Source organism: Capricornis sumatraensis, chromosome 1 (genome assembly GCF_032405125.1).
Source record: "Capricornis sumatraensis isolate serow.1 chromosome 1, serow.2, whole genome shotgun sequence".
In the NCBI taxonomy this organism is placed as follows: Eukaryota; Metazoa; Chordata; class Mammalia; order Artiodactyla; family Bovidae; genus Capricornis; species Capricornis sumatraensis.
Window position 1 is genome coordinate 233,360,960 of NC_091069.1, and position 14,208 is coordinate 233,375,167.

Sequence of the window (14,208 nt, forward strand, 5' to 3'; positions counted from 1 at the left end):
TGACCTTTTTGGCTAAGTGAACGCTTTGGGTCCTGATCACTTCAACAGAAGGGAGTTTACTGTATGTGACCTATGATCAAGATACTAAGTTCTTGCCAAGATATCAGAGGCTAGTGGCCTTTTATGGATAATGCTTTACCCCAAAGGAATACACTCAAAAGGCAGAGATGATAAGCATTATGTCAGTCCACTGAGGGACAAACTTTGCCTCTCCAAAACTCTCAAATCACACTATAGGAAGATTGCTTTCTTTACCCAGAAAGGCAATTTGTGCCTTTTCAGGAGGCAAATTACTAGAATCTTCATCTTAAGAGTTAGCCGGGATAATATAAATGAATGAATGTTTTAACTGAATAGGAAACACTGTCTATGGTATAACTGTGGGAATTTCTGGCAAACTACTGAAACACTCTCATTTATTAGAAACTGATTCTTACCAATCTGATTCTGGAAGTTAAAGAAACCTGTAAGTTCTAAAATATCTAACTGTTGTTCCTTATATACTAATTTTAAAAAAATGGATTTACCATGAATTTTTAGAAAACAGAGCATACTGTAGGAATACCATTTTTAGTAACACAAGACAGTCAATGTGAGAGAAAAAATGTTATTTACATGGTGCCATTAGTCACGTATTTATTATATTTTTAGCGTGCATGCATCACTGTGAGAAACCATACGCTATTAACATTAGTAAAAAGGTTCACTAGTCACATTGCGCAGCGGAAAAAGACATCTTCACTGGGAATCAGGAGGAGACCCCACAGAAAAGCGTAAACACAACTACCTGGCTGCTTGTGGTAGGTGAGCTCTCTGCTTGTTAGGCAGAACCACCGTTTCTTGAAATTCTTTTTTCCAATCCGAGTTCTTCCCTGAGCTCTTTTATACATCTCACTGCCAAAACAACAGATGTAAACATTTAGCTACAAATATTAAGAGTTAATCCAAAACAACAACAAAAAAATTGGTACAGTCATTTCCTCTTTTAATTTTAAATGACATGAACAGTTGTCAAAGACTATATTATGTAGATGAAATGTCTTTGCCATCTATAACTGCTACGATTTATTTTGGCCATACTAAGGGAATAAAATCTTCAAATAACTTAATATTTACAACTGTCCTATCCAAAACTAAAAAGGCCAAATGAGTAATTTTCCCCTTTAACTTCCAATGAAAACACTGAGACTGAACAATGCTGTTACTTTTTTTCAAAGTACTCTAACACCCATACTTTCACTATTTTTGAAAACAACTCTCGCGCTGTATGGAAAGAAGTCATGTCCGTATGGCATGAAGTTAATAGGATAGTGAGGGTGAATTACCTGACTGATGTTATGGGCAGTTTTAGCACAGAACAAAACCCAGTCTTCTTCACTTCTGCACCCATGCTCTTTGTACTTACTTACTGTCTATACTGAAACACGACTTTAATATCTAGTTTCATTAAATTACCCTTCTTTCAGGTGCACAGGCTCACTTGTACCACTGGACTCTTTAGTTTCAGTAGATGAAATTTCATCCAAGAACTAAATGAAGAAAGGGGCAAATGTTACACTTGGTGGTAAGGTACCTCATAAATTTAATCAGTGTCAGACAAATAATATAGTGAAGTTCTTTATTAAGGAACAAAGCAAAACACATATTTAATTGTAGAGGAAGACCCCAAAATACATACAACAGGTATTCTAAAAAGCTTATCCTTAAAGTTACTTAAAACCCAGAATATGTGTCCCTATAGAAATAACTCAACCCACAATCCCTTAACTGCAACTCTGAAACCTATAAAGTTCTGAGTACACAGACCTTTTTGCTTCTGATTTACAGTAAACTCATTTACAGTAACAACGTAAACTGGGGAAAGGCTATTTAAAGCCTGTATTTATCCTACTTAGAGTGGATATTCACTACAATGCTACATAAACATTCACATGTTTGATTATGGGATGTTATCCTGTGATCCCCTATAATATATAGCATATACCTATTATCTTTCTAAAGTCTGAAAAGATGAATTCTGAAATACTTCTGTTCCCAAAGATTTTTGATACAGGTTGTGAACCTCTATTTTGGGTCATGGATCATCAAACTACAGCTCAGCAGGACAAATTCAACTGGGTTTTGTAAGGCCCACAAGTAAAGAACATTTTTAAAATTTTTAAAGGGTTGTAAAATCATAGAGAAATACGCAGCACTGTCTTTACGTGGCCATCAGTCTGTATTTACTCACTGGCCCTTACAGAAAAGTTTGAGGGCTTTTATTACACATAATTGACTTCAGCCCTCAGAGCTAATATTTCAGTTTCTGACTAAAGTATAATTTGGGTTCTCTGGAATAACCTGGAAATCTAATAACCATTTAGAAACTTCCTATGGAAAATGTGAGAAAGTGGTGGCTCAAGAAAATCCGGAGTACCCAAATCCAGCAATGGCAAACCACCCAATGATGAGCATTCAGCTCCATGAATATGTTACCTCAACTGGTCAAGAGATTCCTGACACATGGCCTTCTCTTCATAGGAGAGGAGAATTCGGGGTTCAGGGACAATTCCTGTTCTTAGAAAAGACTCCTATTTTGCCCCATAAGTGAGCTATTTGTTTAGTCCTTGTTTTTTCCTTTATACTTTTCTGTGTTGTGCCGCTTAGGGTTTTAAAACAAAAACAAAGTACATTCCAGTAAGGATGACAGAATAATCTAAGGTAGAATTTGTGGGCACAGTCATTTTCTCCTAAGACTGTCTATAGATTGCCCGTGAGAATCTCCATTTGTGGTATTTTCCAGTATGATGTTTACTTCAAGTTCACTGGAAGAAATCTTAGTAAGTGAAAGAACAAGGACAGAGTTTCTTTTGAATCATATGTGGGTGACAAAGAACAAGTATTGAAGGGAACTAAAGAAGTGTCCTACTCTATCTTCAGTTCTCACAAATGGGCCATGCACTAATGGAGTGAGAAAGAATTACTTGAATATTTTAATTCTTAGTGTTTGCCTGTGGGCACTAATTTTCTTATTTAATATTTATTTATAGTTATTAAATTTATTACTTGTTATACTGTTAAGGAATATGAGGTAAACCTAGTTATACAAAGCAAAAGGAAACATAATAATTAAGGTGGACTCTAGGCAGGGAGAATACAGGCCTCAACTTGCTCAGGGCCATTCTGTCTACAACTTTGGTCCTGGCATAATCAAAGTACTTCTTTTTATTCTTGAAAACTTTGTAGGTTTGGACACTAAATTATATGGTCAACCTGTTTATAGACCTATTCTGGCATTCTTCCTAGACTTTGTGGAAATTAAGTATAGCATTCAGAGTTATAAACTATTCTCTTCTGGAGCAGTGACCAATGTCACTAGTGAGAGCACCACTAATTAAATGAGAAATTGGGTTTCATAAGCTTTTGCAATTCCTAGTGCTGCAAATATCTAGATTTATCCAGTAAATAATAAAGAAAATTCATATATCAGGGCAAAATATCCTATACAAATCTGAGACAGGAGATGTACCACAGGGATAGTTCATGGGAACATGAGTGGGTGACTCAGAGCAGATCATGAGCAGACTAAACTGGTACCCTTAAATACATTCTCCACTGACATTACCCACTACACACATTCTGATGATTGTATCAGGAAAAAGAAATCAGATGCTGCCAGAGGTTGGGTCATGGAAATTGAAAAACAGCCCCCAAACAAAAGACAGTACATTATAATCTTGCCAACAGAAGTCTGCCTACACTGTCCCACAACTGTTTCAACAATGTCCTAATAATAAAAAAGCCAGCTTGTTCTTTGCATATTCTTTTTTTTGTTTTGTTTTGTTTTTTTAGTGTGTTTTTTTTAAAGGGGACATGTGAGTTATCTTTTTCCCTTTTAAATTATTTATTTATTTTTCTTCTTGGATGTGCTGGGTCTTTGCTGCTGCATGTGGGCTCTCTTTGGTTGTGGTGTGTGGCCTTCTCGTGGCAGTGGCTTCTCTTGTGGCGGAGAGTAGGCTCTAGGCACATGGGCGTTACTAGCTACAGCACGCAGAAAAGTAGTTATGGCTTGCGGGCTATAGGGTGTGCAGGCGTCAGGAGCTGTGGCATGTGAGCTTAGTTGTTCCGCAGCACATGGAATCTTCCCAGACCAGGGACTGAGCCTGTGTCCCCCACACTGGCAGGCAGATTCTCACCCACTGTACCACTCTGCATATTGTTTTGAAAGACTTCTTCCTCAAAAGCATTCAATCACTGCTTAAATATATATATATATATATATATTTTTTTTTTTTTGGGTGGGGGGGCTGAACTTACATTGTTATTCTAGACAAAAAAGTTCCAACTGGCTTTAATTTTTTAAATAATCATTTTCATTCATGAGTCTTTGTAAGAATTTTTAAAGTACACACACAAAAACACAAACAAAATGTGCTCTTCAACAAAATATACTCTTGGCTGCTGCAGCTGCTGCTAAGTTGCTTCAGTGGTGTCCGACTCTGTGCAACCCCACAGACGGCAGCCCACCAGGCTCCTCCATTCCTGGGAATCTCCAGGCAAGAACACTGGAGTGGGTTGCCATGTCCTTCTCCAGTGCATGAAAGTGAAAAGTGAAAGTGAAGTCGCTCAGTCGTGTCCGACTCTTAGCGACCCCTTGGCAGTCACCAGTGAAGCACACTACAGAACTTGAATGCAATCTTTAAAATCTGACCTTGTTAGTTTGGATTCATTAAGTGAGAACTGTGAAAAATAAGACAGTACTTTCTTCAAGCTAAGCTTAGATATACTTCAAAATAACTTTTCTTTACAAATTTTTAGGGTTTTATAACAATGGCGTATTTGTTTGGATGACTCAGAACTAAAGACTGAAGAAACTAAAAATTTCTCAAAACACTCTCAGCTTCTAAGTATAGCAACTGTGGTTTGTTGTAGGCCTTTTGTTAGGATATGATATACTGTAGGCTTTCATACATATTAAATTAACTTTCCTCAGGTGACTAACCACAAGCCTATACTGTATATGAGATATTCAATAATTCATATATTTTTTTCCCATGTCAATTAAGTGCCCACTTTATACCAGGTACCATTAAGCCTTTCTCCCTAGACCAGAGATCCTCAATCAGAGGCAATTTTGTTCCTCAGGGGACTTTTGACAATGCTTAGAGACAGACATTTTTAGTTGTAAAAACTGAGACTATGCTACTTGCATCTAGTAGTAGAGGCCAGCCCTGCTGCTAAACATTTTACAACGCACAAAAAAGCCCCTCATAGTCAGGAATTACCCAACCAAATTGTCAACGGTGCTGCTGTTAAGAAATCTTAACTCTAGATATTTATAATTAGTGTTACTAAAAACACTGGCAATAGTAGCTGTTGCTAAAACTCATTGAGGTATTTCCATAGCTTAAAAACCCATAGTTGTGTATGGAGGGAGAATGGCAGAAAAAGATAGCCTTTTTATATGTGACAGATAGTTTAAATGTATTTTTTTAAACTGGGGATTGATTCCTAGGAACAATATAAAATGTTATTTCCCTAATGCTATTTGATAAGTTAATATTTCCAGAGTAAAACAATCATTACCTTTTTAACTGCCGTAATATATCCTTCTTCTTGAAACATTTTGAAAAATTCACACATGAATGTCTCTTTGAAACTTGACTAAAAAAAAACACACACACACAGAACTTATATATGTTAAGTAGAGAACTAAGAATAAGGAATATAATGGGCTGTATTTTTAAGTTTAGGATTAGGGCCTAAAGGGGTTCAATCATATATTTCAAAAGAGTTATGGGGTTTGGAGCTGAAGATTTCTCTCAAGAGCTGCCGGATGATTACGGCACAAAAAGATAAAGACAAGGCTCTTACATCTGTTAACTAAACTCTCTACCCCATCTTAGACACATCAGTTTAAACGAAACTGTCTTCTTCAACAGGTGACTAAGATAACAGATTTAAAAGACAACTATCGCATCTCTCTCTCTCTATAGTTTTTTGATTTTGCTTCGTTTTTAATTTGGAAGGGAGTGAGCAGTGAGGGAGCAGGGATCATAGGGTTTAACAACATTTAGAAGTGTGAACACAAAACAATACAAAGTAACACTCACCTTGCTTTTGGACAGACTCCCCCAGCTTCCCAAAGTCTGAATAGTTTTTGAGATGAGAGTTAATGTTCTGATTGTCTGTGGATCCTAAAGAACATAGAAAAGACACAAAAAATTGTTAGGTTTTCAAGGAATAGAATTTGTGTAAAAAGTAGAACACAGTGAATGGGCTACACTGCTCTAAAAACAGTGCCTCAAAAATGTTCATTCAAACCAGTTAAAATAAAGCAAAAGATGGGCACAACTCGTTGGACTAAGGAATTAAAAGACTAAAGAAGCCGTATGTAATCGACAATCCCTCCTGAAGTAAATATATCTAATGACATGTTACTTTGGAAAGTCATAATTTAATCAATTATTTTTTAGGGAGGGGTACAGTATGGTAGATGGGACTACCTAAAAAAATTTTATTTACTTTTGGAATGTCAATGGCATCTACTTCTTTCTACTTTATGACTTAAAGTGGCAATTTCCAAATTTTTTGTACTCAACCCACTTGTAAGCATATTCAATAATTTTATGGCTTCTGTAATCAACTGTTTTCACCATGGAAGCAAAGACCTAACTTCAGCTTAGGAAATGAGAAATCATTCAGTTCATGTACGATTTTAGCAGAAAGTAACTATTTCAGTCTATAATCCAAGGTGTTTTCCAGGGCTGTCTGCTAGAAAGAAGTAAATATAACTAAAACTGACCAAATAGTGTTCCCTAACAAATCCTTGCTGCTTCCTTTTTTTTTTTTTAATTGAGGTATAATTTACATACAGTGAAATGAACAAATTTTAAATGTATATAGTCTGGTGAGTTTTCACACATCCATACATTTTGTATAACTAATTCCTCTATCACTATATAAAACATCTTTTTTGTTCTGGAGATTCAGATAAACAATATCTGCCATCAAAAGACATATTCAAGAAAATTTAGATACAGAAATGCTTTCGTAAACTAAAGTGGTTGATATTCCTTAATATTTTAGTATCACCACACTGAAAATAGTGACTGTGAAGTGAAGAGATGGCTAAGGATGTAAGGCAATTCTGAAAAAAGAAGGAATATCTGAGATATGCTAGTTATGATATACTTATGAAATAGTTACACACCTTAACTATGGTTATTCAGAAAACATTTTAGCTACAACATCCAGGATTCCATTATATCTATAAAAGGTCCCTCCAATTCTCTGCCTTTGAAGAATATAAAATTCTTAACAATCTGCTAACAAGCTGAATTTAAACTGAATTTCATCAAGACTTCCCTGCTCAAGTTTGGGTAAAACTGCATTCATCTACTTATTCCTTAATCTTTTTCAATTGGATTTTCTTCCTTTCTCCTCTACTAATATTGACTTCACAAAATTCAAAGAACTTCTAAACGGTGGTTCTCCTCTTCAATCACTCTGTAACTTTCACTACTGGTCCTGACAACGTCATCACTCTCAGGTCACCAGGATTATTCCATGCTCTCAATTTCTACAGCATGAACTGTCTGTACTGCTCACCTGGTGCTAGATTTATGCTTGCAGTTTTAGACTGTGTCTTATGTGTTTGCCTTATTTCCCCAATTAGAAGGAAAGGTTCATTTAAAAACAAACAATAAAGTTACATGACAGTATGAAGCAGTCCTTCCGGCATACTGATTAGAAAGGTGACCTAAAATACAGAGTCTGTGATTAGAAGGATTTTACTGCAACCCATCTGTTACAGGGATATGCAAATCCAAGTCTGAATACAAGGCAAGGTCACATGTTCAGAGGTAGGAGTTCTGTTTATGTCCAGAATGTCATCACGCTTTCTCTGCTCCAAAGCCCTGTACAGCTTCAAGTAACAGAACCACAGAAAAGACAGCCCTATGAACAAAAGGACATTGGTCCACCGCAGCTACTCACAGAGCATTCGTTCTTTGACAAGAAAAGGTGTGTTACTACCACAGCAGTGTGGTTATACTCAATTCTCAAGTTAAATGAGTGGCCAGTGTGTAGTTGCTAAGAGGAGAAGTGGCCTTCAGAGCCCAGTCTGACTACAAAACGTCTGTGTCTCCCCTACACTGTATTAGCAAGTTTCCTTAGGGGAAGGTGTGTCTTCCTCATCAATGCCTCTCCAGGGCTGAGCACAGCATTGAATATACTGCAGGTGTTCACACACCTGACCTGCTAAGAGGCAGTAAGGAACAGGGGTAAGCTCATAGTCTGGGAGGACTGAATGGGTCAGAATTCTCATTTAATCCAGTTCAAACTGAGTGAGATCAAATTGTAATATTTTAATTGTAGTCATACAATTCCTAAAGAAGTTCTTGAATTGTGGTTTTCTAATCTATAAATGGAGTTTCCCTTGTGGCTCAGCTGGTAAAAAATCCTCCTGCAATGTGGGAGACCTAGGTTCGATCCCTGGGTTGGGAAGATCCCCTGGAGAAGGGAAAGGCTACTCACTCCAGTATTCTGGCCTAGAGAATCCCATGAACTGTATAGTCCATGGGGTTGCAAAGAGTCGGACATGACTGAGCACCTTTCACTTTATCTATAAATGAAGATTATAACAGAACCTACCTCATAAGGTTACTGGGAGAACTAAGTTACAACATGTAAAGTACTTAGACCAAGGTGTAGTGCAAAGCAAGCACTAAATAAATGTTGGCTTTTATTATTATTACTTGCTACAAAAATCAGCAAAAAAACAATTAGATAAGATTATAAAATGTTTGGAACATAAAAGGATACAGACTTAGCAAAAATACACTGTATGAGAAGGAAAAAGAAACAGCAAAATTAAGGAGTTTTAAATGTTTAAGATGGGGAACCTGGCGTGCTGCAATCCATGGGGCTGCAAAGAGTTGGACACAACTTAGTGACTAAACAACAAAATGTTAAGAAACATGTCAATCTGCGTAGTGTTGATTAAGATTTAAGTAAATATGACTTTAGAACAAAAAGATTATATGCCTTAAGTTTTAAATCTCATACATTTATAATATCTCAGGTGAATAAAAAGTAAATATGGAGATACGAAATTACATTCCAATGAATTTCTACACCTTTCAGAAATGAGCCTCTTCAAATGTCTGTGAGATTTAAAGATATCTGCAAGATTAAACCTACAACTAACGGGAGAAAAAAAAGACAACCCTGTTGTAAAGAAATTTACAAATGTACACAACAGCAGAGGGAAAAGATGATGAGCTCTCTTCCTACCCATCACCAAGCTGCAACTAGTACCAACACTGTGTTCCTCATGTGTAAGTATCTTTTAACCACAAAAATAATGGGACTTTCAGCCTTTTCTGAAAGAATGAAATGGCTAAGGAAAATAACCAGTTAAATTTAAGTACTGGTTATAAGAAAGCACAGCCAAGTGCAACTGGCCTGTTATATTGTTTTTCCTTATTTTAATGAAAATAAGCAAAAATGGAATAAAGCTTTGAAAAGAACACCACTTACTGGATGATGAGGTCGCAAATGAAAAGTATGAGGTGATACTACTGCTACAGCAAAGAAACGAAGAAATACAAAGCTGCTCACTGCAGAATACTGAACATGAGGGTCATCTGCAGGAAAAAAATGGTGAAATGTCATGCACAAAACACTGAATTACAAAACGAAGATGACAAAAAGTACTGAAAAAAAGCATGTAAACTTAATAGGAGATAAATATAACCTGGCTAGTAAGAACTGAGTTGATGAAATGATAGTAATGGTTATGACCAAATTAAAGGGAAAAAATCCTATGACTAAAAAATGAAACTTGAAAAAAAATAGAAATAACAAAGAAAATGAAAGGCAAAGCTGCTAGGTTGTGAGAAATACTTTAATTTGGAAAAATACCTCTTTCCTCATCTATAAGAAGAAACTCCTGAAATTACAACAACAAAAATAAAAGTATCTAGTACTATCCAGTACTCTTGCCTGGAAACTCCCATGGACGAAGGAGCCTGGAAGGCTGCAGTCCATGGGGTCGCTAAGAGTCAGACACGACTGAGCGGCTTCACTTTCACTTTTCACTTTCATGCATTGGACTAGGAAATGGCAACCCACTCCAGTGTTCTTGCCTGGAGAATCCCAGGGACGGGGGAGCCTGGTGGGCTGCCGTCTATGGGGTCGCACAGAGTCGGACACGACCGAAGCGACTTAGCAGCAGCAGCAGCAGCAGCAGCAGTACTATCCAGTGGTAATACTGAAGCCCCTAAGACTAGGAGAGGAGACTCTTCAGTTTCGGGATACTGTTTCAGTTCCCCCTCAGAAATCTTGATAAAATCAAGGGCTGTATAACAAAAATAATTAGAAATCTTTACTTTTAAAAATCTGCCAATATTACCTATAAAAATGCTGATGAACTGAAGACAACTTGTGGCTTTGATCCCTCAGCTACAGCTTTCCTTTCAGACTGGAGTCAACACTTAACACAATAGTCAATGAGATGGCAGAGACGCAGGTGGTGAGGTAAACAATGTCTGCATTTGGTGTGAGTAACTCTTCTGAGCCACTCAGCACGTAGTCACCAAGTCATTTACTGTGTAATTCTTTACATAATAATATACCAATATACTTTATGGGCTTCCCTAGTGGCTCATTGGTAAAGAATCCGCTTGCAATGCAGGAGACCTGGGTTTGATCCCTGGGTTGGGAAGATATCCCCTGGAGGAGGGCATGGCAACCCACTCCAGTACTCATGCCTGGAGAATCCCCATGGACAGAGGAGCCTGGTGGGCTGCAGGCCATGGGGTCGCAAAGAGTTGGACATGACTGAGCAACTAAGTACAATATACTTTATAGTGATATAATAACATTTGCTTCTGTGACTGCTTCTTCCCCGCTCCCCACCCATCTTTCCAGGATAGTTAAGTACAAATGAGAAAATAATGCAAATATTTTATGAGAACAAAACTATCACTACTGGGGTCTATAGAGAATATGAAGACACGTTAATATTTCAGGCCAACAAAGAGACAGTTAAGGAAATAGATTTACATTTATTAAAAAAATCATAAAAATGTATTTTAGATTATCCATATGAACAAGAATTAAACAGCTAATGCATATTGAAGGTCAAAACCCCTGGGTAGACTACAGTGATTAGTAACACATTGGAGTGGGTTGGGCCCAGGTTTGAGACCCAGCATGCCTGCTGGCCATGTCACGGGCCATTTGGCAAATCACTTGACTTCCCTAAACCTACGTTTCATTAACTGATGAAGGAGAACGTCCCTGCCTCATGTGGTGGTGTGCAGGTGAGAGAGGAGCTAATTCAGGCTAGCACTGTCCTGCTCACTAAGCCCTCAACATGGTTATTATGGTCTAACTCACTATTTAAAAATAAAATCTCAGCACTTCACCCTTCTATATTTTAATGTCTCTGCCCCCCACTCCTGCCCCTGATATTTATTACAAAGTCTGGGTTTAGTATGCTTATTTCAAGCCAACTGTTTACAGCCTTACTGTAATTAGCAAAGACGTCTAGGGTTGAATTTATCTACCTGTTAGGTAAAAAAGTCAGGCTCACTTTAGCTTTGGTTAATTTAATGGAGGGGCAGATAACTGCAAACACCTGTGCACACATGCAGACTTGAAAAATATGATAAAGTAGCAAAATCGCTTCAGATGGTTACAGAAATAAACTTATAGTTTCACACAGCTGGCTAAGGCTGATAATTTAAGTAGCTGCCTTATCTCCTTTACCCTCCCTCCATTACAAGCAAATCAGGAAAGAGCCATAGTAAATAAGTTTATTTACTCATCAGAGATGCATATAAACAGAATAATGCCAAGTATTGACAACCAGAGGTAGCAACTATTAATTTTATGAAATGTTTCTAAGCAAAGCTTGGACACAGCTGCTCTTGCAAAATGAAAGCATGCCAGTTATTGATATATGTACCTCAAAATTCTAGGTATATTGCAACAGAGATGTTTCTAATGTCTAAAGTCATTTCTGTAAAAACCGCTCACCAATAAAACCTTAGCATTCTCAAACTGTCAAATCTAGTCAGTTGTATGGAACTAAAAATTCTCACTATTTTGAATGCATGCAAGTGGAAAATAGAGCTGGCACAAATGACAAAGGTGTTTTTATCTATCATATTTAATAGTCTTATAAGCACCCAGTATAAATGTTTACTTATATAATAGGTAGTTTGAAATCTCTGCCTTTCTTAAAAATAGTGGTGATTTTGTTTGGCATGTAAAAAGTTGCCATTAAATTAAATCATATATTTCATTAATAAGCTAGAACTATTTTTAAAAACAAAAAAAACTGTACTTAAAACCTTAAACCTTTTACATGAACCAAATATATAAGTCTACAGAAAATCATACAGTTAAAGATGGCATATTTTAGTAAAACAAGGCACTTACTAGGAAATCTTTGAGTAGCCATTTGCCTTAGAGAATAAAAGATATCACACATTACAGTGGGGCAGCTCATACTTGATTTGACAATTGTACTGAACAACTTGTCTACATAGTAGCGCAGATTCTCCTGCAGGGTTTAAAAAGGTGAACATTAAGATTCTTACTTTTATACATCTTCAATACCCTTCATGGAAAAAAATGCAGTGAAAATGAGATATACTAGTCTATCCAGTATTCTAAAGCTTTGCTTCCCTTCTCTAAATTCATTCAGTGAAAGGACAATTTGCATCCTGACCACATTTAATAAGTTAGATTTAGACTAGTTAGATATAAGAGGTGAATGTATAGAAGAAAACTCACAGGAAGCCACAAAGAATAAAACGATACAAAGAGAAATCAGGGAAATAGCATTCTGAAAACTAAACGGAGGGAATGCTGCTAATAGTATGGGCATCATGTAAGTAAAAGCACTGCTTCCCTCCAAACAGCATTACTACAACACAATGAGAGATAGATACACCATTAAGACCAATTTTACCACAGCTGTAAAGATAGCAAAAGCTTACCTTATTATTTTCTACATTATCTCCCTCTTTCAATTTGATAGGATCAATTTCACAGGATTTTGAGGATTCACATATCTGGAAAACAGATAATTTTTCATTTAATGCTCTTTTCTAAATAATCTGGAAAAAGGAAACATTCATAGTGGCCAAAAAGTTTTTTTGGGTTTTCAATTAACAGCATAAGGAAAGTTTCTGGCCAATCCAATAACTGTTATTTTTCTGATCATACAAAATAATTATAAAAATGTAAACTATAATCAAGTTTAAAACCCTCATCCAGAGATAATGTATACACCTAAAGAACTATACCAAAAAAACTTTCACATATTTGAAACTCTAGCTACAATAAATCCGGTAAGGAATAAATAATTATGTAGGGTACATTATAATGTGCATTCAACTAAAAATACATTAAAGGAAAAGTAAATCATCTATTTTACTTTAGTGTTCAGCCTTATGCTTTCAGGAATGTATGAATGGATATGTCATTCATATCACCAGATCACTTGATGGAAGAGACACTATAAGAATGACAAAATATTATTATCTGAGGTATGTTCTGTACCTCATCTAGAATAGGTTTTAATGTTACTTTCAGGTAGTGCCCTCCCACTATTTTCATCATCTCATCCAGGCATCGAGTAGCCAAGGAGTTTCCTCTAAAAATTGTGTTTGCATCTCTGAAATACAAACAGAAACAAGGTAAAACCAAGTGCAATAAACAAAGGCTGTGAAATCAATAACAAGGCATTTGACTTTGATCATGTACACAATTTTAGTAATTTTTACCAACCGTTTAAAAGTTTGCTACTCTAAGGATTTTCACACTTACAAAAATCCCTTAACAAAAATATAAAAAAACAAGCTAACAAGAAAAGCAACCTGTATTCGAACTACAAAAGTAATGCGTGTCTCTAAAACAAGTGTTAGACTTGACAGGAACGGGAAGCCATCTGATTGCTTTTAATATCACACGTGCATCAGTTCAGTTCAGTTGCTAAGTCGTGTCCGACTCTGCGACCCCGTGAATTGCAGCACGCCAGGCCTCCCTCTCCATCACCAACACCCAGAGTTCACTCAAACTCATGTCCATCGAGTCAGTGGTGCCATCCAGCCATCTCATCCTCTGTCATCCCCTTCTCCTCCTGACCCCAATCCCTCTCAGCATCAGAGTCTTTTCCAATGAGTCAAAGTACTGGAGTTTTAGCTTCAG

The 14,208-nt window shown here is 36.8% G+C and overlaps 1 protein-coding gene across 1 annotated transcript in view; it reads right to left on the minus strand.

Annotated features, from left to right (window-relative positions):
- RASA2 (RAS p21 protein activator 2) overlaps positions 1-14,208 on the minus strand; it is a 121,332-nt gene that overhangs the window by 14,294 nt on the left and 92,830 nt on the right. Inside the window, exons 12-19 of the mRNA XM_068974270.1 lie at positions 13,561-13,675; positions 12,996-13,070; positions 12,433-12,556; positions 9,523-9,629; positions 6,093-6,176; positions 5,566-5,643; positions 1,456-1,529; positions 788-894 (exon numbers count right to left, since the gene is read on the minus strand). Coding sequence (XP_068830371.1) covers positions 788-894; positions 1,456-1,529; positions 5,566-5,643; positions 6,093-6,176; positions 9,523-9,629; positions 12,433-12,556; positions 12,996-13,070; positions 13,561-13,675 — 764 coding nt within the window. The remainder of the gene's footprint in view (positions 1-787; positions 895-1,455; positions 1,530-5,565; positions 5,644-6,092; positions 6,177-9,522; positions 9,630-12,432; positions 12,557-12,995; positions 13,071-13,560; positions 13,676-14,208) is intronic.